The 24,975-nt window shown below is 42.7% G+C and overlaps 1 protein-coding gene and 1 long non-coding RNA gene across 4 annotated transcripts; one reads left to right on the forward strand and one right to left on the reverse strand.

Annotated features, from left to right (window-relative positions):
• On the forward strand, positions 1,049-3,993 carry LOC8074889. Its single transcript, XM_002441792.2, has 3 exons — positions 1,049-1,546; positions 2,148-2,368; positions 3,207-3,993. Exons 1-3 carry the CDS (start codon positions 1,159-1,161, stop codon positions 3,774-3,776), a joined length of 1,179 nt encoding a protein of 392 aa, XP_002441837.2. The 5' UTR covers positions 1,049-1,158; the 3' UTR covers positions 3,777-3,993.
• LOC110429541 lies at positions 7,265-24,794 on the reverse strand. Of its 3 annotated transcripts, none has more exons than XR_002446609.1 (5): positions 24,405-24,794; positions 24,112-24,248; positions 23,548-23,609; positions 9,346-9,407; positions 7,265-9,051 (listed from the first exon to the last, which is right to left on the reverse strand). It is a non-coding gene; the product is annotated as an uncharacterized LOC110429541 (long non-coding RNA). The 3 variants fall into 3 exon arrangements; XR_002446610.1 differs by having other exon boundaries at positions 7,265-7,558; positions 8,317-9,407; XR_002446608.1 differs by having other exon boundaries at positions 7,265-9,407.

The following is a 24,975-nucleotide window of genomic DNA, read 5'->3' on the forward strand; positions in this document are numbered from 1 at the left end:
GAATTTTGATCGCCCATGGCTCCAACCACCATAAGCGTTGGATCATGTTATTGCTCATCCAAAGTGTGCAGACTGCAGAGGTTGTCTGCAGCTGAGCTGAACCACTAAATTTGAATCTGATCCATCCATAGACTAGAAAAAGGGCCTTGTTTAGTTCCGAAAAGATTTCGGATTTGGTACTGTAGTATTTTTGTTTTTATTGAACAAATATTATCCAATCATGGACTAACTAGACTCAAAAGATTCATCTCGTGATTTACAAGCAAACTATGCAATTAGTTTTTGTTTTCATCTATATCTAATACTTTATGTGCCCTAAGATTCGATGTGGAAATTTTGAAAAAAATTAGTTTTTGGGGTGAACTAAACAAGGCCTAAGAAATTGACGTTCATCCATCGCGCGCGACACGGCCTGCACACTACTCCAAAGTACTATCCAGGTTTTAGTATTATCTAGGTTTAAATTCCTGATTGATCCAATACTAGATCTGCCGTAGTTAGTGCTTATCTCTTACTAAAAGTCTATTTTATAGACTTATGATAAGTTTATTCAAGATTATAGCATTTACATTGTTAATAAAAACTTTTTTGATAATTTATAATTTTATCATTGTTGTTATAATTAATTTTTTTCCCGTTGCAACGTACGGGCACTTTTGCTAGTAGATAGAATAAAAAATCGTTGTAAATTCACAGCCAAACCAAATCAGCCCAGGTTTAAAGTTTTGATTGATCCAATACTAGATCTGTCGTAGTTAGTGCTTATCTCTTACTAAAAGTCTATTTTATAGACTTATGATAAGTTTATTCAAGATTATAGCATTTACACTGTTAATAAAAACTTTTTTGATAATTTATAATTTTATCATTGTTGTTAGAATTAAATTTTTTTCCCGTTGCAACGTACGGGCACTTTTGCTAATAGATAGAATAAAAAATCATTGTAAATTCACGGCCAAACTAAATCAGCCCACTTTAATAGGGTCTAAACGAAACTAACCCAACAACAGGCTTCTCAATCCGTTTCAATCCAAACTAATGCAGCCCAAAAGTAAAACCAAACAAAAAAAAAATCTGGTTTACCCAAACCATTGTCGGAGATCAGACGACCGGTAGGTTCGCTTTGCCCTTTCCTTGGTAGACGGCGGCGGCGTGTTCATGGCGGATGATAGCGTATCCATGTCTTGCGGGCGCCGCGACTTCACCCCCCGGCTGTCCAGCCTGCGCACCTCCTTGGTATTGGATTCTGAAGCAGGCATGCGCGGGGGTGACTGCTTCCCCAGGGGCGCCAACAGGCTCGCCTCTACGGTGAAGGATTGCTGTATGAATCTGGCAGGCTTGGAACCTTTTGTCGACGAGGCAGAGCGGTTGGCCAAGGAGGCGGAGCGGATGCGGTATCTGCGGGAGAAGGCACGGCGGAAGGAACAACGCGATCGGGAGCGGATGGCGGAAGATCGCATCCGCGACTTCGATCCCAAGCAAGGGGGCGAATACTTCACCAGACTACAATTCGTCGATCTAACAAAATTCGATCTCGACGAGGAGTGTAAGTCCATCCGTCGATTCAATTCTTTAGATCTCGACGAGCCTACTCTTTTCTAGGGAAAGAGCGCTGTATCATATTTCTTCTTAACGCTCTTAGTTCTACCAGAAATCATATAAGAATTTGTTAGGAGTAAATTCCTTTAAGAACAGATTCATCCATAGTCTTAGGGCAGAATAGAATGGCCTTTTGACTCTGTATGTCCGTCGGTCGATTCAATTCTGATCGGATCAGTCCCAGCTGCCCTGACGTTTGGTCATAGCTAGTGCATCTTTCTTGTTTGTTATCCCTGAAAAAACGCAAAAGTTTTCCTTGATTGTTGCTTACACGATAAGTATTATATTCTACTTGTAGGTTTTAGTTTGCACTTTAAGCTATTGTTTGTTTGTCTATTCAAGCAGTGGTTATCACTATCGTAGTTTGTCTCCTAAATAGTTAAATTGACAAGTGCATGTGGACTTCACTGTTTATACTATCTTCAATTGTTAGTACTCCCTCTATAAATTTTTTGTTATATGCACTAGATATACACTGTGTATCTAGAAATGCAAAAACAGCCTACAGTTTGTTGATAACCTAACTTTATTTTTTTCCCACACCACAGCGCCATATGGTCCGATGAGATTTACTGATGCTGTCTATAAAAGTAAGGACGACTATGAGCTGTGTGAGGGAATAAACATTTTCTCAGTGAGAATAGCCACCTCTGATGTTGGCTTCCCAATCCATGTGTACGGCACTGTCATTGCTCGAGACAGTTTGGACAAAAAGTGTGTTTATGTCTTCCGCTGTGACAGAGATCATTGCCAACTCATCAACTCTAAGGTATGTACATTGGCCACTTGCTTACACTATTCCTGTAAACAAAGATCTGCTTGTACGCATTACATGAGTTAGCCACGGATTACTAAGTTAAAATTATACTGGCCTGCAATTTGTTTCTATTGTTCAGTAATGTAACTGCTAATGTTTATCAATTGTTCCATCAGTTTTGTGATGTTCATCTTCGTCCCTTGTTCTGAATTCATTTATGGTGCTGAAAGTTGGAGGTTTACACTCTCCTGATCAATAATCATCACAATGTTAGATAATTGCGTAGTATCTAAATGTTACTAAATTGCATTGTCCAGAATGAAGCATAAACTTGTGATGTGTTATTTTCTTACTGCTTGTTTGTAGACACAGCTAGCGTCCCAAGGTCCATGGGAACTGGTAGAGAGAACTAGATGGTGCAACATCCTCCTTGGACAACATCCAATTGTTGTCCAATAGAAGTATATTGCTGTTTTTATGGGGTGATACTGTGGTTTGGATATTGTATGGAACATAGTAAATCTAAAGTTAACATTTTTCAACAATTTATTTGAACCTAACATCTAAGTAGTATGTGTAATATCGATGAACTACATATTTGGATCCTTTGGTATAATCTCTCTTTCTTATATTGGAAAAGTTATAGATCACATTTTTATTATATTTGACATCAACCTGGTACTACTATTTGAAACTACATCTCATGATATCACATATGAACAGATCATTAACTGTTTTTGTCTATGGCAGCAGTTATGCAGTTTCGCTTTAATATTTTCTATTTTGCTTACAGAATTCTGTATACTGAAATACAATATAACACTAACCTATTATATAAACATTTTCGTAGGATGAATCTTTGGTCTTGACAGGTCCGAAACGGGGACTTGCGTTGATAGATGAGAATTATGTCGAAATTGATCTGAAGATTAAGGATCATCAGGGGCAGGACAAAGAACTCAGTAAAGGAATCATATCGATCCCTGGCATAGAACGTCGAGACTTGGAGCAATGTCAGATTGAAAGTGGCTCTCTTGCTACCAGGCTTAGTACTGTGGATGTGCTGTATGGAGTTGTGAAAGATGCAGTGGAGGGTACTATTGCTATTGAAGTTCTACAAGGAGACTTTGATGGAAAGATCACTGCCCAGACCACCAGTATCCTGAACAGCATTGTGTTTTACGATAGTCAAGTGTTTGGTGGCATGACTGGTGATGGCACTGGAGCTATGAAGCTTATGCGATCTGCCTTATCTGTCTATGTGAAGGATATGCTGATAATTGTTGCTGAAACCAGTGATGGTAAGTCTAGAGGAACCATTGAGTTTACTCCCAAGATCAACGGTAGAGAAGAAGAAGTTATAATTATTGGTGTCACTAAGATGAAGGTGAAGGTTGCTTGGTCAATAATGGACTTTTAAGTGAGCTCAAGGTTTGATTATGGCAGGATCTGTATGCCTCAGTTTAACTACATCAGAGTAGTGATGATGTTAAGGTTATTATTGGACTGTAAATGAGTAGTTTCTAACGTGTTGAAACTGTTATGTTGAAGAATTCTGTAACTTGGGCCTGCTACGTAAAATGTTGGCTAACGTGTTGAGCTTTTCTCCTGTTAGCATATAATCCTGCTGTGTTAAATGTTGGCTAACGTGTTGGGCTTTTCTCCGGTTAGCATTGTCATGAACTTATGTTATACTTTTGTGTTTGATTAAGGGTGTGTTTAGATCCAATTTTTTTTTTATTTTTCTAATACTTGTTATTATTATGCATTTTATAATTTTAACTTTTGAGTTAATTTGATCATTTCTTAAACAAATTAATTAAAAGCTAGTAAACAATTTTGCAACCCTAAACTATTTTCAAATACATTGACTTTTTTTTTTTTTGTCGCTGTTGGTGGCGCGTGGCCTCAGCTAGCCTTCCTGGGGATCTCCGTCGTCCATGTTCCACGGCGAGAACAAAGCATCAGTAGCATGGCTGGCTGCTGCCGCCGAGTCGACAGTACTCAGGACGCTGCTGCTTTTACGCCCCTCCGCTCTGCGCCTGCAGCGGCCAGGGGTCCCGCGCACGCGCTCGTGGCAATGGCCCCCGCGTTCGGGGCCATATACGCGGCTCCGTGCCCGTAAAACCTCACTTGTGAATACTTTTTAATTTTTGATCTTTTATCCCCTCTCGATATTAATAACTATATAGAATATGTTTTGTCCTTTACTTTCTAGTTTTATTTATTCCAAGTTGTTTCGCATGAGACACGTCATGAAATCAAATAATAAATAAAAGTAATATAACTTTCATTATCACTTATCAATAGCTATGTACAATGACATTTTAATTTTTTGTTTTCTTTTGTCTCTTTTAAAATTAAGTACTCCCTCTGTCCTTAGAAGCTTTAATTTCTAGAGTTGTCTTAAATCAAAATTTTTAAACTTTGATCAAATTTCTTGAAAAATATTAAGATTTATAATACCAAATTAGTACTATTAGATTTATAATAGAATATATTTTCATATGCTACTCATTTTATTCCGTAGATATTGATTCTTTTTTTTTTATAAAGTTGGTCAAACTTAAAAAAGTTTGATTGACACATATTCTAGGAAGAAAAGCTTTCACGGATAGAGGGGATAGAGGGAGTATGAATTAGTTTTTCTATTTTGTTATCACATCTTGTTGTATCCCATGAGACCTTATGTGTCTTTACTTTTACTTTTTATTTTTTTTATCCCTTCTAGATATTATAACTATAAATAACACATTTCATCCTTTCTTTTGCTATTTTTTCATCCCATCTTGTTGTAAGTCTCTTTTTATGGCTATTATTTTGAATTCTTTGTATTTCTTTTCTTTATATTATAATTTGTTATAGTTTTTAGCTAATATTTAAATTTAAGGTTTATCATGTTATTTAATGCACATGGTTTTACCAAATTAGAATTGGTTTAACCGAATCGCGTAAGAATTTTTTTATGCGGCAACCCTATGATAAAATTCTAGGTCCGCCGGTGCCCCTATATGCTTTATTGTGATTTTTATCTGTTGTCATTAATCACTAAAAAACGGAGAGATTGTAAGTGCATCAATCCTATTAGTGGGGTTTTGGTTAATAGATGATGATGCATATAAAGAGCTAACGATGTTTCATCAGAATTTCAGTTATATATTTATAATTTATGTGAAAAGTACAAATGGAAACATGGGACCCCTCGATTTCTACTTCAAAGAAAACTACAGCACCTTTCTTCAATTGAAAGGAGTTCGCATTTTTCTTAAATTATTTTGAACTTTACTCGAGTAGTCGTGTATACCATGCCATGCTATTAAGAATGATCGAAGTCTCATTACTTGCATGTGTGTTCTTGTGCTCAAAAGATCGCTAACATACCCATAGACACCTTAGAGTTGCCACCCTTAGTCTCTTAGCGCTAGCGGTTTTCTACTTTGTCCACAAATTCTGGTCCTCGGGGGTTATCGGGCTTATGGTTATGGCCCGGCAATTTCCAGCTTAGGGTGTTCAGACTGCTGGTTGCTGACTTGAGTAAATTGCATCCGAAGTACAAGAACTATATGTGTGGGTGCAAATTACTTCAACAACTTTTAATTTGCTCTATGAGGAACAAGAACTTGTCATCTTGGTGCATAGATGGTCCAAAAACCAATTTCTCGGGTACTTGACAGTTTAGGCTACGATGGGACTTGTATTGTCATACGGCTCGTGCATATATCAACTTGCAGCTCTCGCAGGATAGACGTACACGGTTTGCATATGCATATAGCAGCTCGCAGTTCAGATGTACATGGCTTGTGCGATGGGGACAATCGTCATCAGTGACCCGCACGAGGCATGGAGATCCCTCTGCAGCTTTCTTCCCCAAGGTTTCAGTCTTGCAAGTAGCTACAGGTCTGCTGTTCTCTACGTGTCTAGTAAAAAAGTTGCAATAAAGATTTCCATGATTCTTTGCAACCTTGAGAGGGAGAGGGAGAGGGAGAAAGAAGATGCAGCATAGCTTTTGTCTATCAAGTGATTCAGTATAAGAAGCAAGAGAGATGTTAATATTTCAGACTACAATATTTTTCTTCAAGACTCAACTATACTGAAAGTTTCAAATGCACTGCTTTGTTTTAGTGTGGCTGAAGTCTAAAATATGCATAACAGTGTTCAAATGAAATTAACAAATAAGGATAAACATGTGATTGCTCAAGTAGTTATCGTAGGTAAAGATTTAAGTCTCCTGGAAGTGCCTCATCTTAAGCCATGTAGTTTTCTGGAGCAGATTCAGGTGCAACATGTGACTGCTCTTCCTTTCCAAAGAACAAGAATTAAAAACCTCTTGCATCTTTGTTGTTGTGACGCACACCTCTTCCTCCCTTTGTTCCTCCCCTGCCTCTTGTTCTACCAGCACACTCACCCCTTCCCCTTCCCCTTCCCCTTGTTGTTCCACTATGTTCTCCAGTATGTTCTCCAGCCGTATGACAATACGAGCCTGATCGTAGCCTAAACTGTCAAGTACACGAGACATTGGTTTTTGGACTGTACTAGGTAGTGTGCCCGTGCGTTGCTACGGGACGACTAAATATTTGTACTAAAAACATACGGATCGCATAATAAGATAATAATATTATGAAATTAAATACTGACGTTAAAATGATATTTAATCTAAAACGTAAAGTTTGTGAAATTAACACAGTCACGGAGTCGACGACTAGGTATTGCAAGTTAAACCCCTGGGATAATCCAAAAAGTAAAGCCATAGTTAAATTGTGATACGATCATGGACGTTAACCGTAGTTGAAATAATAAACACTTGATAGTGTCCATTGCACTCAAATTTATGAAAGCTGTATCTGAAATTCAAATTAGCTATACTGAATAAAAGAAGTCTATAAAACCTACTTGAAGCTAACTCCCTCATGCGACTCGAATATGAACTCTTATTTGCAAATGCCAGTAGCACAAACATGGTGGGAACAATGTTTGCAAATGTTGACAATTGTCGGGCTTTTAGGAATAGAGATAAGACAAGATCCTGACCTTGATTATAGTGAAAAGATATTAGAATTCTGAGAAAATAATGATAATGAACAAGTGCCCTTCTATAACTACAAAGAGAAATATTTCAACATCTCCTTGAGTATCTTCTCGAATTCTAAGGTGATGCACTGCTAGCAAGATGTAGAATCCAAAGGTGAAGATGGACTTCGTCACCTAGAAAACAATGATGACAGAACAATAGGAGATGATAACTGATAAGGAAATAAGTCAGTAGAATGGCAACGACAATAGAAATCAGCCACACGTTTTCTCATGAGTGCACTAAAGATTATTCTGACCAAAAGGAAAAAAACTTGTAGCTACAAAAGCACAGTAGTAGCATAACAAAAGATATCATCTGATTGATTGGAGATATCACCTTTGTGAGCTGCAATCTTTTAAGATTCATATTCAAACTAATACAATAAACATACTATATATGACAGTTTCACATCATAAATAAATACGTATTTTGTTTCTTAAGCTCTTGTCAGGATCAAAATCCAGAAGTACCTGGAAATATCAAAGTCATATTTTAGCACCTTCTGAGAATGTAACCTTCCTTTCTTCTCGATACAGACTGATAAGTCTTTGTAAGTTCCATAGTACAATAATGAAGTCAACCCATCAAAGGATAATTTTCGTACATATCATACACATATAAATAATAGTAGCACAGTCAAAATTACTTTTGGTCAGAAGACTACAGTAAGTTTGTTCTCCATGGAAAAAATACATTGTGCTATATATTACCTCTGTATTGAGTTCAGAAACAATCATCATAGGTATGTTCTGAGTGACATCTTCGACAAACTGAATGACATTAAGGTGTCGGTCCACTATAGTATATTCAATTCATTTATGAAAACATCATTTGTTAAACACAAATATTTCTTTCAAAAAAAAACTGAGCAAAGTTATTTGCATCTTACAGTCAGGTCTTCCACCACTGATCCCACGGGGCTCTGGCTCCGGCTGCGCTGCTGGTTGGTGTCCATGGACGACTACCACTCGGATTTTCACCAAAGGCTGAAGTGGTTTCAAATGGTAGATTAAGGTGAAAATGGCCTGAAAATAGAAATAAGAAATAAATGTTGCCTCACATAGATAACATGAATAGTAATGAATTTGGATGGTTCTAACCTTGATTCTCAAACATCAAACATTTGATTCTCAAACGTCAAACATTTGCAAACTAGAGAAAGTACAAAGGACACTTGTTCAATAGAAAGCTTGGATGACCATTGATTTAAGCTACAACCCATTTATAGCCACTAATGAGAAGTTGCTTCTCCTTGCGTGGATAGGAGGAATAACACACATAAGAAGCATGCAAATTAAGATATGGAGAAACGCATGACCTCTATCATTTTATTTGTGTGGATTTGAATAATTTAAATGCGACCATTTTCATCAGTATTATCTCAATGTGCACTTCCACCGGCCAGGTACAAGTGCCAAATAGCATCAACCATTCGACAATGCTCGAGATTAGATCCTTCCAGCCCTCTTGATAGTCATGATTTATATTGTCAATACTATTGAATGTCTATTAAGCCTCCGGCCAGTATATGGAAATCAATAGTGCATGCAAATCAAAAAATACCTTCCAGTTGAGGTGGATCAGAAGGAAAATTAGCCTCTTGAGCCTCCGGCCAGTATATTAGCTTCAACAGATGGGTCCATATAAAATAGTTAATTAATAATCAAAATAGTTAATTAAAGGCTAAGCCTTGTATAGCAAATACTGGAAACCAGACAAACATTTGTCATGGCTGAGTGCTCTAAAAAATGACCTGACATTTTGGTGAAATCAGGGATCTGTCAATATAAGTTGTCAAGCATTTTAGGAAACCATGTGCATGAAATATAGTTGGACACGCTGCATAAGTGCAAAGTACATGGATCCCAAGCACTAAAAACGTCTATAAAATAATTTACTCATACACCACAGCAGTTACCTTTCAAAGTTTGTTGCACTGCACATCGAAGTAAGATAATCTTAAAGTGAGATCGTCTTAACCTGCACCAGATATAAATTCCATATCTGCAAAGGAAAAAAATCGCCAGAATAGAGGGACAAACAAATGTAGCTGATTTCTTAATTGTGTTTTAGTAGCATGAGTGACTTTTCCTTCAAATTATATACAAATCTCACCCCAAACATTTAGTGAGCACACATCATGAGAATCCTAGAGCCTACTAAGCACGATAGTTTGCTGAAGATAACTTCCAAGAGAGATGCAGAACTTTCAAAAAAGTAGACACACGAAGTTCGTCATGGTAGAATGAAACTAAAAGGAACAAAAGTTGCCCCACACTGTGCTGATTGCCTGATACAACACACCTCAGCAATAGTACTGCTACTTTATTCTTGAACCTGCATTACTTTTAAGCGAAAATTTGAATCTTTATTTATTGCATTAGGCTTAACTGGAACAACAGGCCAGTTAGCTAGCAACTAACGTAGTATGAGTATGGCAACTTAGGATGTATACAGTGAGCTAGTTGAGATGACAATATGCATTAGTCACTTAGAAGAGGAGACCAATTTATCCTCTCTGATATGTGAACAAAATAAAGAGAAAAGTGAAATACATAGTTTACTAATGAAATCTGAGAGCAGCTGAGAGAAATCTCTTATAGACAACAGCTGCTCCATTGTAGAGCTAGATATAGCTTATTATGCAAACATCATGGATCTAGTAAAATAAATACAACTTTTCTTTGGCAGTCATAGGCCTTATTTAGTTCCCCATGGAATGCAAAATGCAAAATACCAACTACTTTGGAACGAAATATAAAATGCTAAAATTTTCAGGGTTAAGTGGGGATAGTGAAGGCTCTTTCGGGATTTTTTGACCTCTCGAGGCCAAAATCCAGAATACAAAATGGCAACCATTTTGCAAAATTTTGGATAGTGTTTAGTTCCATTCTACAAAATGGTGGGCCAAAACCCAAAAATTTTTGGCTTAAATGGGGAACTAAACAAGCCCTTGACTTGCAAAAAAGAATTGAAGAAATGTAAAACACATCTACAAAGCTTGATACGTAATTCTCTAGAAGTGTACATCTAGTATTTTGTCTATCTTTTCTTGATTGATATTGTTGTGAGGCCTCGAATGCACATAGCTTACTTCTGACTTGTTCTTGAAGAACAAATATCATAAATGGCGAAGCCAAATATTTAAAATGATAAACAATGGGGTCCAAGTCCATCATGGTCAAAAGTAGTGTTGATGCAAAACTGGACTGCAAACACAAAGGGCTAATACCCGATCCAAACGTTAAGGCGTGCCAGCCGATTTGACCTTGCTATCGGCAAAGGTGATAACTCGAATACTTTAGTCCTGACAACAGCGATGCGCCCGGATGTCACGGCTAAGAGGTACTCACGCGGAACTTGAGAACACGCCGAGCTTAAGTCGACGAATTCCTAAGAACTCGTAGCAAAAGGAAAAAGTATGACGAAGTCGTCGAAAAGTAAATACTGGGATATGAGTAAAAACGTATGTTTGATTGATTGATAGATTCCTTATTACAAGGTCCTAGGGTTTATTTTATACCCTGCTCAAAGAGCTACAACCAGACACGATTAGAATTCGAATTCCAAATTACACGGAATCCGTATACAAAACGATGCAAATAATTAAGGAAATAATAAAACTATCCTTCGTGACAAACCGAAACTCCTCCGCATGACAACTGGCAGCTTCTGGACTCCTCCTTAGCATCATCGGCAATCCCCTTGCCATAGTCATCGGCAGACCTTTTTATCCGGCCATCGGCACCATATTACTGCCTGTGGACTTAGTCACATTCAACCTCTCCCTCATCGGCAACCATCCTCATCAGCAACCCGCATCGTACTGCCACCCTATCCTGCCATCCTAGACACGTGCCCAAAAACGGTGTCAACACATGCCCCCCAGTTTCGGAGTATAAAACTATTAATGCTCCGAAATTCTCTGCAGTAATGATGCCTTCTCCGCAATTAATGCTCCTAATCTGGGAACCGACAACCTCAATCTGGACAACTCTGATCCTAATCCTCCGCAGATTCCTCGAAATCCCCAACTTCCTAAACGGGCATCTTTCTTGGTCGTACATCGGCAACAATACCGTTACAAAGACCTGCCGATGCTCTGATCAGGATATTCGCAAAAACGGTTACCTCCCCTCTATCCGCCCATCGGCGAGATGACCGTTATAGAATATCGCCGATGGACCGACCAGGAGATCTCGCACAGTAAAACATCTTCAGATAATGACCGCTTCCCGTCCAATCACCTGCACAATCCCTGGATTACCGTGCGAACAGTTACCATATCCACCTGAGTACCCTCGGGTTTCTCAGATGCGGCAAAGAGATAAGTCGGATTTGCCCTTGCCCATCTTGTCCTATAAATAGTTCCTTCTTGGGTACTCCTCCTCCATCACACCATTCTACTACCCAACTTTGCTTTTCCAGCGGCGGCGCCATTTACAACCTTCAAGACCTCCGACAAGTACTCCTCTTCATCAACTCCGGTGCCCTCAAACGTTCTCTTCGCTGCAAGATGGCCATTAACTTCGTCGTCCCTGAGGTCAAATCTCCATCTCATCTCCTATACTTTTTCTCGCATTCCTGTTCATCTGCGATTCATCTTACTGAATATCTTCCTTTTCCTTTTTCTTTGTATTTTTATTCCCCAAAACACTAGGAGTTGTCCAACAAAATTGTCATCCCTACCGATCAACCACACCTTCAGTGCCTCGGTCCTCTAGGGGATTCAGATCCAACCAATCTTATCAACGCAGAAACCAATAGAATCCCCTTTAGGGCTGAAAACTTTTCTGTAGATCTATGGAAAGACACTTTTCGCTCTTGGCCCAGCCCTACCGTAGGGTGGAAAGACTGGTTCTTGAGGGTCAGCAATTCTTATGAGGTCCAGTGGGGTGAGAGGAAGCTAGCCCAATGCATTAGGCTATCCATTGCCGATATGCACAGGAACGAATCACTGCTGATAGCTGCATCCTACTTTTGGTCAGACACTCTCAATGCTTTTGTTTTTGGCCACGGCCCTGCTTCTCCTACCCTTGCCGATGTAGCCATGCTCACTGGGCTAGATATATCTTCTGCCGATAGCACCCACTTTTTTGATACTGCCCCCAGTGCCAAAGTGGAGACTCGCGCTATCGGCGGTTGGTCAGGGTACATTCAGAAGTACCGTGGGAGAGGGCCTGTCACCATAAAGGAGCAAACCACCTTTCTAAACATGTGGCTGGACAAGTTTGTATTCTGTGGTCGATCGGCAGGACCGACTTCTGTCTATCTATCGGCAGCAGAAAGACTGGCTAACGGTGGCCAATTTCCTCTCGGCCGATATTTGCTCAGCGCTGTTTACCACCTTCTTCATCAGGTAGCCCAAAAACTCCTGCTTGGCCAATCCATCGGCAACTTGGGAGGCCCCTGGTGGTTTATTAATATGTGGCTCAATCTGCACCTGCATAAGCGCCTTGATTTCAACTTGTTCTCACAGCACTTCCCAAGAGATATAGCCGAAAACCATGTGTTGGGTGAAGAGGAATCGGCAACGCGTGCCCCCTTAAACTTTGGCGAAGCCGTTATAGTCTTACCCGGTTCAGGGAATAATCCGGATCAGATCGGCCGATTCTTCGAGACTCTGTATGAGGGTCTGGCCAGAGATGAACGACCATGGCTGGCTTATGACGACCCAGATAGCATGCTCCCTCTGACCTTCAATCCATTTGATGAAGCTCTCGACAGGGATAATGAGGCGATGATGGCAATTGTGACTCCCAGAGCCATTCCAGTGAATTTCTTCGGTAGCACAAAAACCTCTCCCCAAACCTATGAATTTTACAATCCATCGGCATTAGCTCGCCAGCTAGCTTTCGGCCAGTTGCCGATTGCACTTCCTTATGCCGATGTGATAAAACCCAGAGAAACCATCAACAACCTTCTTGAGTGGACTCGAGTAGCCCAACTACCACCAAACGCCGATGTAGACGTGGATCTGTCAGAATGGGTTCCGGCTGCTTTTATCACTCAGGCATACAAGTTATGGTGGGCAGAATGGAAAGAGCATCTATTCTGCAGATCGGCACTTTCATACCGCGGCATGATTGACCCCGAATACGAAGTTCCCGATGACACTGTAAGTAACTCAAACCGATGTTTCATTTTCTCACTATTACTTCCATCGGCAGCTTACCCTTGTATTCCTTTTGCAGGCTGATAATATTCCTCCATCGGTTAGCAGGAGTGGCAAGCCGATCGACTTGTTTCCATCAGGCCCGATTTCCTCAATCGGCCACAATGCTCCCACTCTGGCTGCCATCGTGCATCGGGGCGTGCGCCTCAGGAAAGTTACGACCAGGAGAACCCAGACATCACCAACGGTAGCTGCCCCCACTCTGGCGCGGGTTTTCAAGGCAATTTGTCAAATCTTTATCTTTTACGCTGACTATCTTTATATCGGCTTTATTTATACTTATAAACCATTGTTCGTTATTGCAGCAAACCAGTGCATCGGCAAAGGTCATACGCCAAGGTGCCGATGCCACCCAGTCCAGCCAGCCAAAGAGGAAGAGTGTCAAGAGCATCAGGGCCGAAACGTGTGGGGGGATAGACCCCTATACCCTTACGGCTAGACTTGGGCCAGGAGGCTTGGCCCATTACGAGACGAGTTCAAAGGCTTGATCCGGTAGCCTGGAGTTTCGCGCAAGGAAGCAACATGCGGAGATCAAGCAGAATTCTAGTCGGTTAGAATAGGAATTGATATCAAATTATCCATGGCAATTGTAACCGACTAGGATTAGTTTCCAGATCTGTAACCCTGCCCTCCAGACTATATAAGGAGGGGCAAGGGACCCCCCTAGGACACATCAGATCATATTCTCTCAACACAAATCAATACAACCAGACGCAGGACGTAGGTATTACGCCAACTCGGCGGCCGAACCTGGATAAAAAGCTTGTCCGTGTCTTGCGTCACCATCGAGTTCGTAGTTTGCGCACCGTCTACCGATAAACTACTACCGTGGGTATACCCCAAGGTAGACTGCCGACCAGCTTTCGTCGACAAAACGAAACGCCAAAAAGTGGCAACTCCCCCTCCTCCTCCGGTATCTCCAATCCCAGTAGAGTCTTCTCCTTCTTCTCCAGAAGTCCAGACACAGCAAGCGCTATTTCCCCAACCAATGCAGGATGCACCACAGATGGAAGAATCCCAGCAGGAAGAGCCTCAAACAGAAGGTACATCAGTTGATATGGGTGAACAAACGACTGGTCCGGTGGGTCCAATTATATCATCGGCGGCTCTCCTGATTCAGACAACCGTTGTTCCCCCTCCAGGTAACATACTCTAACAATACCGTTGCCGATGAACTCATTCTTATTTAGTTTCATAACTCCTTTTGTCTTCTTTCAGTTGATATCGTTCCATCGGCAATCTCGGCAGATCAACCTGTAGCTCCATCGGCATCTTTGGCCGATCAGCCTGCAGCTCCGTCAGCACTTCTCAGTCAAAGACAAGAGATCGCCTTGAAGCAAGTAAGTCACCCAATTTTTCCACCAGTATCGTCTGCCGAAGCTTTGACCATAAAAATGACTTATTTCATTCTCATTTTCAGGAACAAGATTCTCCTGATAGCTTATTCTCCTTCGCCATTGATATCTTCGAAGAAGAAGGTGAGGAAGCAAGCTCCTCTCGGGCAATTGGGACTGTATCGGCAGAATCCAGGGCTAAGCTGGAGGAGCTATCGGCCATACTTCATCAAGACACAGCTCAACTGGTCAACGATTCTGACCCAGCCAAGGCCCTGTTCAAAACCCTTAGAGGCCAAATTCCTGCCGATGCTGAAGAAACCCTCTTCCATGCTGCACACCTAGAAAGCCGCCAGCTACAGTACCAGAGAGCCACTCGACGCCTTGCCGATAGAGCCGCTCAAATCCAGCTTTCTGAGGAGATGATGAAGGAAAAAATCTTAGCCGATGAGAAACATAAGAACATCGGCACCTTAAAGTCCTCAGGTGATGCACTGAAGCAGAAAGTATCTGATCTATCGGCAAAAAGAGAAGCTCTACTGGCCGAACTCAAGCAAGTAGAGGATGCTCTGTCCCAAGCCCAGCAAGATGAGAGTCAACTGCCGGAGACCATCAAGCACCTTGAACAAGAACGAAACGTCCACGGTCGCAAAGCGCTGCAGTTGAAAAGGAAGCTGAAGCCGATAGAAGGTTCTGCCGATGATGATATCAAAGAGATAGAGACAGCCAATCAGATCCGGCTGCGCGCCATATCGGCAATCCAAGCGCTGCTGAACATCTGAAGCTTTCATCGGCAACACACCTTTGTTTTTCCGCTTTTAGCTTCTAGTCTAGCCGATAAGACTGTTATCGGCATCTTTTGAAACATTAAGTCTGCCCCCAAACATTTAAATCCAGCCGATAGGAGTGTTATCGGCGCTTAAACTATTATGCATCGACCCATATGCTGGGGTAGTACTTCTTTAAATATTTGCCATTTAATGCTCTGGGAAATTCAACTCCTTCGAGAGTTTCTAGAATATAGGCATTACCAGGAGCCGAGTGTCTTATCCGATAAGGACCTTCCCAATTAGGAGACCACTTTCCAAACTTCGAACTTTTGGTCCCAATTGGTAAAATTAATTTCCATACCAAATCCCCATCGGCAAACTCTTTAGCCTTCACTTTCTTATCATACCATCTAGCAACTCTCTTCTTATTTTCTTCTATACTCATTAAAGCTTTTAACCGATGCCCTGCTAAATCATCTAACTCATCGGTCATCAAAGTGGCATAATCATCGGCAGCCAATTGATCTTGAAAAGATAATCGCCTAGATCCAGCCTTAATCTCCCAAGGCAACACTGCATCATGTCCATACACCAATTGATAGGGTGATACCTTGGTCGATCCATGACAAGCCATCCGATAAGACCACAATGCTTCATTTAAAAATGTATGCCACCGCCTAGGATTTTCTTCAATCTTTCGTTTAATAAGCTTGATAATTCCTTTGTTAGACGCTTCGGCCTGCCCATTGGCTTGAGCATAATAAGGAGAAGAATTCAACACTTTAATTCCCATACCGATTGCGAATTCATCGAACTCCCCCGATGTGAACATGGTGCCCTGATCGGTAGTAATCGTTTGGGGAATCCCAAATCGGTAAATAATATGCTCCTTCACAAAATCAATCATATTGGCCGATGTGACTTTCTTCAAAGGAATAGCTTCAACCCACTTAGTGAAATAATCAGTGGCAACTAGAATGAACTTATGCCCTTTGCTAGATGGTGGATAAATCTGGCCGATCAGATCGATGGCCCATCCCCGGAACGGCCAAGGCTTTATTATAGGATTCATAGCCGATGCAGGTGCTCTCTGGATATTACCAAACTTTTGACAACCTTGACATCCCTTAAAATATTTAAAACAATCTTCAAGTATGGTTGGCCAAAAATATCCATTCCTTCGAATCATCCACTTCATCTTAAAAGCTGACTGATGCGCTCCACACACTCCTTCATGGATTTCCCCCATCAAACTTCTGGCTTCATCATCACCCAAGCATCGAAGAAGAGTTCCGTCGATAGTTCGATAATACAATTCATTTTCAAGGAGCACATACTTGGTTGCCTGAAATCGAACCCGTCTTTCAACTTTTTTGGATGGATCTTTTAGATAATCAATAATTTATTTCCTCCAATCACCGGCACCGACTGCCGATGTCGCATTAATCATTGGCTGATATCCCGAGGCATGCTGAGCTAACCGATTAGCGTCTTCATTATGCAATCGGGGAACATGCTCCACTCGGAAGTCCTTTGAATTCCTTTAACAGTTGCATACTTCTCTCGAAATAGGTTATGAGAACTTCACTTCGGCATTCATAGCTCCCGGCCAATTGATTTATGACCAACAAAGAATCCCCGAATATTTCAACAGCATCAGCACGAACTTCTCTTAACAACTCCAATCCCTTGATCAGAGCTTGATACTCAGCCTGATTATTTGTTGATGTAGCAACAATCGGCAAGGAAAACTCATACTTCTTCCCCTTAGGAGAAACTAATACAATGTCGATTCCTGCCCCCCGGTCACAGGTAGATCCATCAAAGAAGAGCGTCCAGGGTGCAATTTCCAAGGTTTCCACTAGACCGCAATGCTGAGTCACAAAATCGGCCATAATCTGCCCTTTGACTGCCTTAGCCGATTCGTAACGCAAATCGAACTCCGATAGCGCTAAAATCCATTTACCGATCCTACCACTCATAATCGGCATAGATAGCATGTATCGGACCACGTCATCTTTGCAAACAACAGTGCATTCGGCCGATAACAGGTAATGTCTCAGCTTGATACATGAAAAATATAAGCATAAGCATAGTTTCTCAATGGCCGAATACCTGGTTTCAGCATCAATCAACCTCCTACTCAAATAATAAATTACTCTTTCTTTCCCTTCAAATTCTTGAACTAAAGCTGAACCGATAACCGATCCATCGGTAGATAAATACAATTTGAAGGGCTTCCCTTGTTGAGGTGGAACTAAAACTGGAGGATTTACTAGATACTTCTTGATTTCATCCAGAGCCAACTGCTGTTCTTCTCCCCAAACAAACTCTTGATCGGCTTTCAATTTAAGAAGAGGACTGAAAGCACGAATTTTCCCAGATAAATTCGATATAAATCTTCTGATAAAATTTACCTTGCCGATCAAGGATTGGAGCTCGGTTTTATTGGTAGGGGCCACTATTTTATTGATGGCATCAATAGATCTTCGACTAATTTCAATACCCCTCTGGTGTACCATGAAACCAAGAAACTGCCCTGCCGATACACCAAATGCATACTTGTTGGGATTCATCTTCAATCCATGCTTCCTTGTGCACTCTAACACTTTTTGTAAATCGGCAAGATGCTTTGAGAAATCTCCGGACTTAACCACCACATCATCAATATAAATCTCCACGAGCTTGCCGATGAACTCATGAAATATAAAATTCATAGCCCTTTGATAAGTAGCACCAGCATTCTTCAACCCAAAAGTCATGACGATCCATTCAAATAGCCCAACATGACCAGGACACCTGAATGCGGTTTTTGGAATATCCTCCTCCGCCATGAATATTTGATTGTAACCTGCATTACCATCCATGAAGCTGATGACCTTATGACCAGCCGCAGCATCAACCAGTAAATCGGCGACAGGCATTGGGTATCCATCCATCGGCGTAGCTTTGTTGAGATTCCTGAAATCAATGCACACCCGAAGCTTCCCGTTCTTCTTGTAAACCGGAACAACATTGGAAATCCACTCGGCATACCGACACTGCCGAATAAACTTAGCTTCAATAAGTTTGGTGATTTCGGCCTTAATATCAGGTAGAACGTTAGGATTACACCGGCGGGCTGGTTGCTGATGCGGCCGAAATCCAGACTTGATGGGTAACCGATGTTCAACAATTGATCGGTCTAAACCAGGCATCTCGGTATAATCCCAGGCAAAGCAATCTTTATATTCCTTTAACAAACTAGTCAATTGTTGCTTACTCTCAGGATCTAATTTAGCACTAATAAAAGTAGGCCTAGGCTTATCACCACTACCTATATCTACTTCTACCAAATCATCGGCCGATGTGAATCCCTGGCCTAATTTTCCATCATCGGCGAATCTATCCATTAAAAACCGTCGTCAGAACCGACTGCTTGGATCGGTGGAATCTCATAATCGGCAACTTTGAGAAAATCTTTCTCCCACAGTTCTCCTGAAATGCACCTGGTTCTTTCGTAAGTATCCGCTTCTGCCGATGCGATAACGTAAGAAGAATCTCCTGGGACAATCTCAATCTTGTCACCTACCCACTGAACCAGGCATTGATGCATTGTAGATGGGATACAACAATTGGCATGAATCCAATCTCTTCCCAATAATAAGTTGTAAGCACCTTTTTCGCTGATCACGAAAAAAGTTGTCGGCAAGGTTTTGCTGCCGATGGTCAACTCTGCACATATCGCCCCCTTGACTGGAGACACATTTCCTTCAAAGTCTTTGAGCATCATATCGGTCTTGGTCAAATCTTGATCCCCTTTCCCAAGCTTCCGATATACTGCATACGGCATAATATTAATAGCAGCTCCACCATCAACTAGGATCTTGGTCATTGGCTGCCCATCAACCCTTCCTTTGAGGAACAGAGCTTTAAGATGCTGCCTTTCGTCATCGGCAGGTTTCTCAAAGATAGCCGTCATCGGATCCAGAGCCAACTGAGCTATCTGATCAGAAAATTCCAACTCATCGTCACTGGCTGGTGCAAGAAACTCCATCGGCAACATGAAGACCATGTTGACGCCTGCCGATGGACCTTCCCTCTTAGTGTCTGACGGCTGCCGACTTCCAGAGTTCTCTCCCTTGTTTAGCTCCTCTTGCCTTTCTCGTTGCAATCTCCTTTTCTGTGTCTTGGTTAATCCTCGAGGGCACCATGGAGGAAGTGGCCTTTGCCTTGCCGTCGGGCGTCGGTTCTCCCTTGACTCCATGCGATGCGTGTTAGCATCCCTGCAAAATATGAATTCATTGGGAACCTGCGCATCAGCCATTCCTTCGAGCTCCTCTTGGTTCCTGGGAAAATACTGGACACGGTCACTAAGTCTGTTGTGCCCACTGAATCTGCCCCCCAACCGGTCATGAACTGACACCCTTCCTCTGATCGGCCCATTAGCTCGCCGTTCATCATCATGATAACGCCGATCGTTCCTATCGTACCGATCATAACCGTTGCATTCAGGGCAGTCTCTGACAGTAGGAAGCTTGATATTTTCCTCCCAACAATGGATGAAGAATGGGCAATTCCAATGATCCCTGTGCCGATTCCACTCCTGTCGGCGTCTTTCTTCTTCCCGTTGATAATCTTCCTGCTGGCGCCGATGCCGATCTTCCCGTTGTTGCCATTTTTCTCGAGGTCTTCTATGAGTTATGACGATACCAGATCGAGGAAGCCTTCCTGAGCTAGTTCCTTCCTGGACCAAGCCCTTACTTCTTGCATCGGCAGTAGTAACTTGATGCTGAGGATCTACCGATGCACTCTTCTCAGCTGTCTCCGACGTTAAGACCTTAGCCTTCCCCTTAGCATCCAACATGTTCGTCGGGAAAGGATGTTGGTCTATCTTCATCGGCTTCTGGGCTTTGGAACTGTCAAACTTGATTCTCCCTGACTCTATAGCCGATTGCAGCTGCTGCCTGAATACTTTGCACTCGTTGGTGTCATGTGAAGTTGCATTATGCCACTTGCAATATCTCATCCTCTTCAACTCTTCTGCCGATGGGATCACATGGTTAGGTGACAGTTTGATTTGACCTTCCTGAAGTAGAAAGTCAAATATCCTATCGGCCTTGGCGGTGTCAAAGGCAAACTTCTCTGGTTCCTTCTGCCCAAAAGGACAAGACATCGGCTTCTTGTTTTTTACCCACTCTGCCAAACCGATTACTGGTTCCTCATCGGAATCTGAGCTTGTTGCTTCATCAACAAATGACACTTTCTTATTCCATGCCCTCTTAGGCTCGAAAGGCTTGATGTCTTGATCAGATATCCTCTGCACCATATGACTTAGACTTTCGAACTCCTGAGAGGCATACTTATCCCTGATATGTGGCAACAAACCTTGGAAAGCTAAATCGGCTAGCTGCCGATCATCCAGAACCAGGCTATAGCATTTATTCTTGACCTCTCGTATCCTCTGCACAAATCCCTCGACCGACTCATCATTACGTTGCCTCAACTTGACCAAGTCGGTGATCTTCTTCTCATGAACCCCCGAGAAGAAGTATTTGTGGAACTGCTTCTCTAGATCGGCCCAAGTAATTACTGAGTTGGGAGGTAATGATATGAACCAAGTAAAGGCCGATCCAGACAATGATGATGAAAATAGACGAACCCTCAATTCGTCCCTGTTACCAGCCTCTCCACATTGAATAATGAACCTGTTGACATGCTCCATGGTTGACGTGTCGTCCTGTCCGGAAAACTTTGTAAAATCCGGTACCTTGTACCGATGTGGAAGCGGGATCAAATCATACGCTGGAGGATACGGTGTCCGATAAGAATAAGTGTTGACTTTGGGTTTTATCCCAAATTGTTCCCTCATTACTTCAGCAATTTTATCGGCCCAATATGCATCGGCATCTTGCCGATGAGGCGGCTGCGGATCTGGTACTTGGTGGCGAACCTCCACGTGTCTGTTCGGGACGTGATCTGCATGGAACATTGTATTGGTCACCTGTCTTCCGATCTGTGGACCACCAAACTGCTGTCCACCGATTGGCTGTCCTCCGAGTTGCTGTCCGAAATTTATTGGCTGGTTGGGAATCCCCTGACCTTGGAACCCGGGATAGACCTGCCCTTGTTGGAACCCTGTATTCTGGTAACTCTGCTGGGGCGATTGTGGAAAGGCTTGCTGTCCAAGCCATCCATTATTAGCGTTCATCGGCATAGGTGCTGCCGATAATTGGTAATTGGGTACCGTCGTTGAATTGACATACCCCGACTGGGCCATAGACCTCTGTTGCATCAGCATTGACTCTGCCGATGCGTTGGGCATCTGGAACATTGAATCTTGAGGATTTCCAGTGTGAGGCCTTGCAGTAGTAGTTGTGGTATACCGAGGACTCTGGTTCACCGGCGCATTGGGAGGTGCCGATGTCATAGGAGTTTTGCCCCTCATGTCAGTTATTTGTGATGTTCCCGGCGTCAACTCTGGAGGCATACCATAACCCCACCAGTTGGGAGGAAGAGTCAACCCTGACATTGCCGATGCCAACATATCTGTTGTCAGTTTATGCTACCTAACTGAAATTTGTGGGTTGGTTGTCATCGGCGTAGATAGTGCACCAGTAGTCCCCGATGTACTTGGAGGGACGGCAGATTGTGCACTTGCAGTCGTGAAGGCAGCCGATGGAGCCGTGACCTCTGGTGCCGTTGGCTGATGATGGGAGGGGCCCACATAATCTGGTGAAATTTGTCCTTCCTTGAAAGTTCTTGCCACGGCATTGAAAACCGTGTTAGACAGTACACCAGCTTGGTTAATCAACGCTCGATTGATGGCATTGTCAACCATATCTTGAAGCTTGCCAGGATTGGCGTCAAAGGTAACCTGCCGTGGTGCCGGCAGTGCATCTTTCTGGACCACTTCGCCGCTCCTGTTCATGCTGAAAGACCTCAGGCATTGCTGCTTGAACTCTTCCATGGCTTGGGCAATAGCTTGCTTCTGCTCATCCTTGAGGTTGGCCTCCGTCACGGGGATGACGTTCTCTTGATCGAGGTCAGAGATCGACATGTTGATCTTGATCTTGAATCGGTCCCACCGGGCGTGCCAAAAGATGTGTTGATGCAAAACTGGTCTGCAAACACAAAGGGCTAATACCCGATCCAAACGTTAAGGCGTGCCAGCCGATTTGACCTTGCTATCGGCAAAGGTGATAACTCGAATACTTTAGTCCTGACAACAGCGATGTGCCCGGATGTCACGGCTAAGAGGTACTCACGCGGAACTTGAGAACACGCCGAGCTTAAATCGACGAATTCCTAAGAACTCGTAGCAAAAGGAAAAAGTATGACGAAGTCGTCGAAAAGTAAATACTGGGATATGAGTAAAAACGTATGTTTGATTGATTGATAGATTCCTTATTACAAGGTCCTAGGGTTTATTTTATACCCTGCTCAAAGAGCTACAACCAGACACGATTAGAATTCGAATTCCAAATTACACGGAATCCGTATACAAAACGATGCAAATAATTAAGGAAATAATAAAACTATCCTTCGTGACAAACCGAAACTCCTCCGCATGACAACTGGCAGCTTCTGGACTCCTCCTTAGCATCATCGGCAATCCCCTTGCCATAGTCATCGGCACACCTTTTTATCCGGCCATCGGCACCATATTACTGCCTATGGACTTAGTCACATTCAACCTCTCCCTCATCGGCAACCATCCTCATCAGCAACCCGCATCGTACTGCCACCCTATCCTACCATCCTAGACACGTGCCCAAAAACGGTGTCAACAAGTAGAGTGCAAGAAAATGCTATTTGGTGGAGTTTTTTTTTTTAATTTACCCATACACCACTACAGTTACCTTTCAAAGCTTGTTGCATTGCACAACAAAGTCAGATAATTTTAAAGTGAGAACGTCTCAACCTGCGCCAGATATAAATTCTATATCAGTTAACTGCAAAGGAAAATAATCACCAGAATACAGGGACAAATAAAGTGTAGCTGATTTCTTAATTGTGTTTCAGTAGTACGAGAGACTTTCCCTTCAAATTATATACAAATCTGACCCAAACATTTAGTGAGCACACATCATGAGATGGAGATTTTTAGCTAGAAAACCAAACTTAAATGCAACAATAAGAATCCATCAAACTATGAACACTCGCAGCCTGTAACAACTCAGACATTGGGCGAAGGATCGAACATCACGGGAGGAACGCGTATGAAGACAACACTCTGTAGAAAATATGATTTCAGATTTCGAACCAGAAACTAAGAGCAGAAGCTCGAATTGGTTCCAGGAACAAGAAGTCCAAATTGTTTTTACCATGCAATCTAAAAAAAGATAGCAGAATCAAACACGCAAGGAACCAATCCATTCCATCCCATTCCAATTAAATACCTATGAGTATTCCTCAGTCCTCACCTGCAGGAAACCAGTCGATTCGCTTTGCCAATCCAAGATTACGAGGGACGGGCAGTCGCAGAGTAGCAATCCCAATTAACCCCGAATAGGGTTGCGGTCCAGCCAGCCCGATTAGGATTAAGCCACGAGATGAAAACCTGGCTCAGACAGCAGTTTAGGTTAGAGGAAGAAAAAAAGAAGGGAAAAAAGGAGCTGAAAAAAATTTACCACCACCGGACTCCAAGAATAGCAAAGGCAAATTGCATGTGGACAAAAAATAAAGATAAATTGGAGATAAATCTGGAGACACTCACGCTGGAGTTTGAGGCGGGGCAGGGCCTTGCAAGTGGTTAGAGTGTAGGGGATGGAAGTGTTCTTTGCTTCAGTCCTTTCCTCCGAGCGACGTTTGGGGACAGAGGACCTGGTCATGCCAGAGGCCTCAACCGCACCATTAGGGTTTGCCTTGTGGAGCGCGAGTCACGAATCGGTGCCGGCGAGGGCGGAGCAGCAGCGACTTCACGGCGTCGGCGGTGCCGTGGGTCGCATCGACGGCGGTGCTGCCTCTGGGGTAGGGGGTGGTGGCGATGGAGTGCCATGGCATGGGGAGCGCGATGTTGGAGCGGCGGCGCGAGGGCAGCGAGATAGAGGGAAGCATCGCGTGCGTGGGAGAGGGGGGATCTCGCGACGTCGGGGTGGATGGGGAGGCGTGAGTGGGGTCCCACCTGCCAGGCACGGTATGCGCGGGGAGCCTCGATCGCACGAGGGGCAGACGGACGAGCAAAACTTTGTTGGACGGAAAAAAATGTCCACGTTTCATTCTTTTTAGTTGTAGGAGATGTGCACCAAAATAACAAGTTCTTGTTTCCGATAGAGCAGATTACAAAT

This window comes from Sorghum bicolor, chromosome 8 (genome assembly GCF_000003195.3).
Source record: "Sorghum bicolor cultivar BTx623 chromosome 8, Sorghum_bicolor_NCBIv3, whole genome shotgun sequence".
Taxonomy (NCBI): Eukaryota; Viridiplantae; Streptophyta; class Magnoliopsida; order Poales; family Poaceae; genus Sorghum; species Sorghum bicolor.

What these genes read in the sequence shown, in the direction of transcription:
- LOC8074889 (XM_002441792.2), top strand. Translation starts at nt 1,159, where the DNA reads ATGGCGGATGATAGCGTATCCATGTCTTGCGGGCGCCGCGACTTCACC. An exon ending in ATTCGATCTCGACGAGGAGT is followed by an intron (nt 1,547 to 2,147) that starts GTAAGTCCATCC and finishes CCCACACCACAG; the next exon opens with CGCCATATGGTCCGATGAGA. An exon ending in GCCAACTCATCAACTCTAAG is followed by an intron (nt 2,369 to 3,206) that starts GTATGTACATTG and finishes ACATTTTCGTAG; the next exon opens with GATGAATCTTTGGTCTTGAC.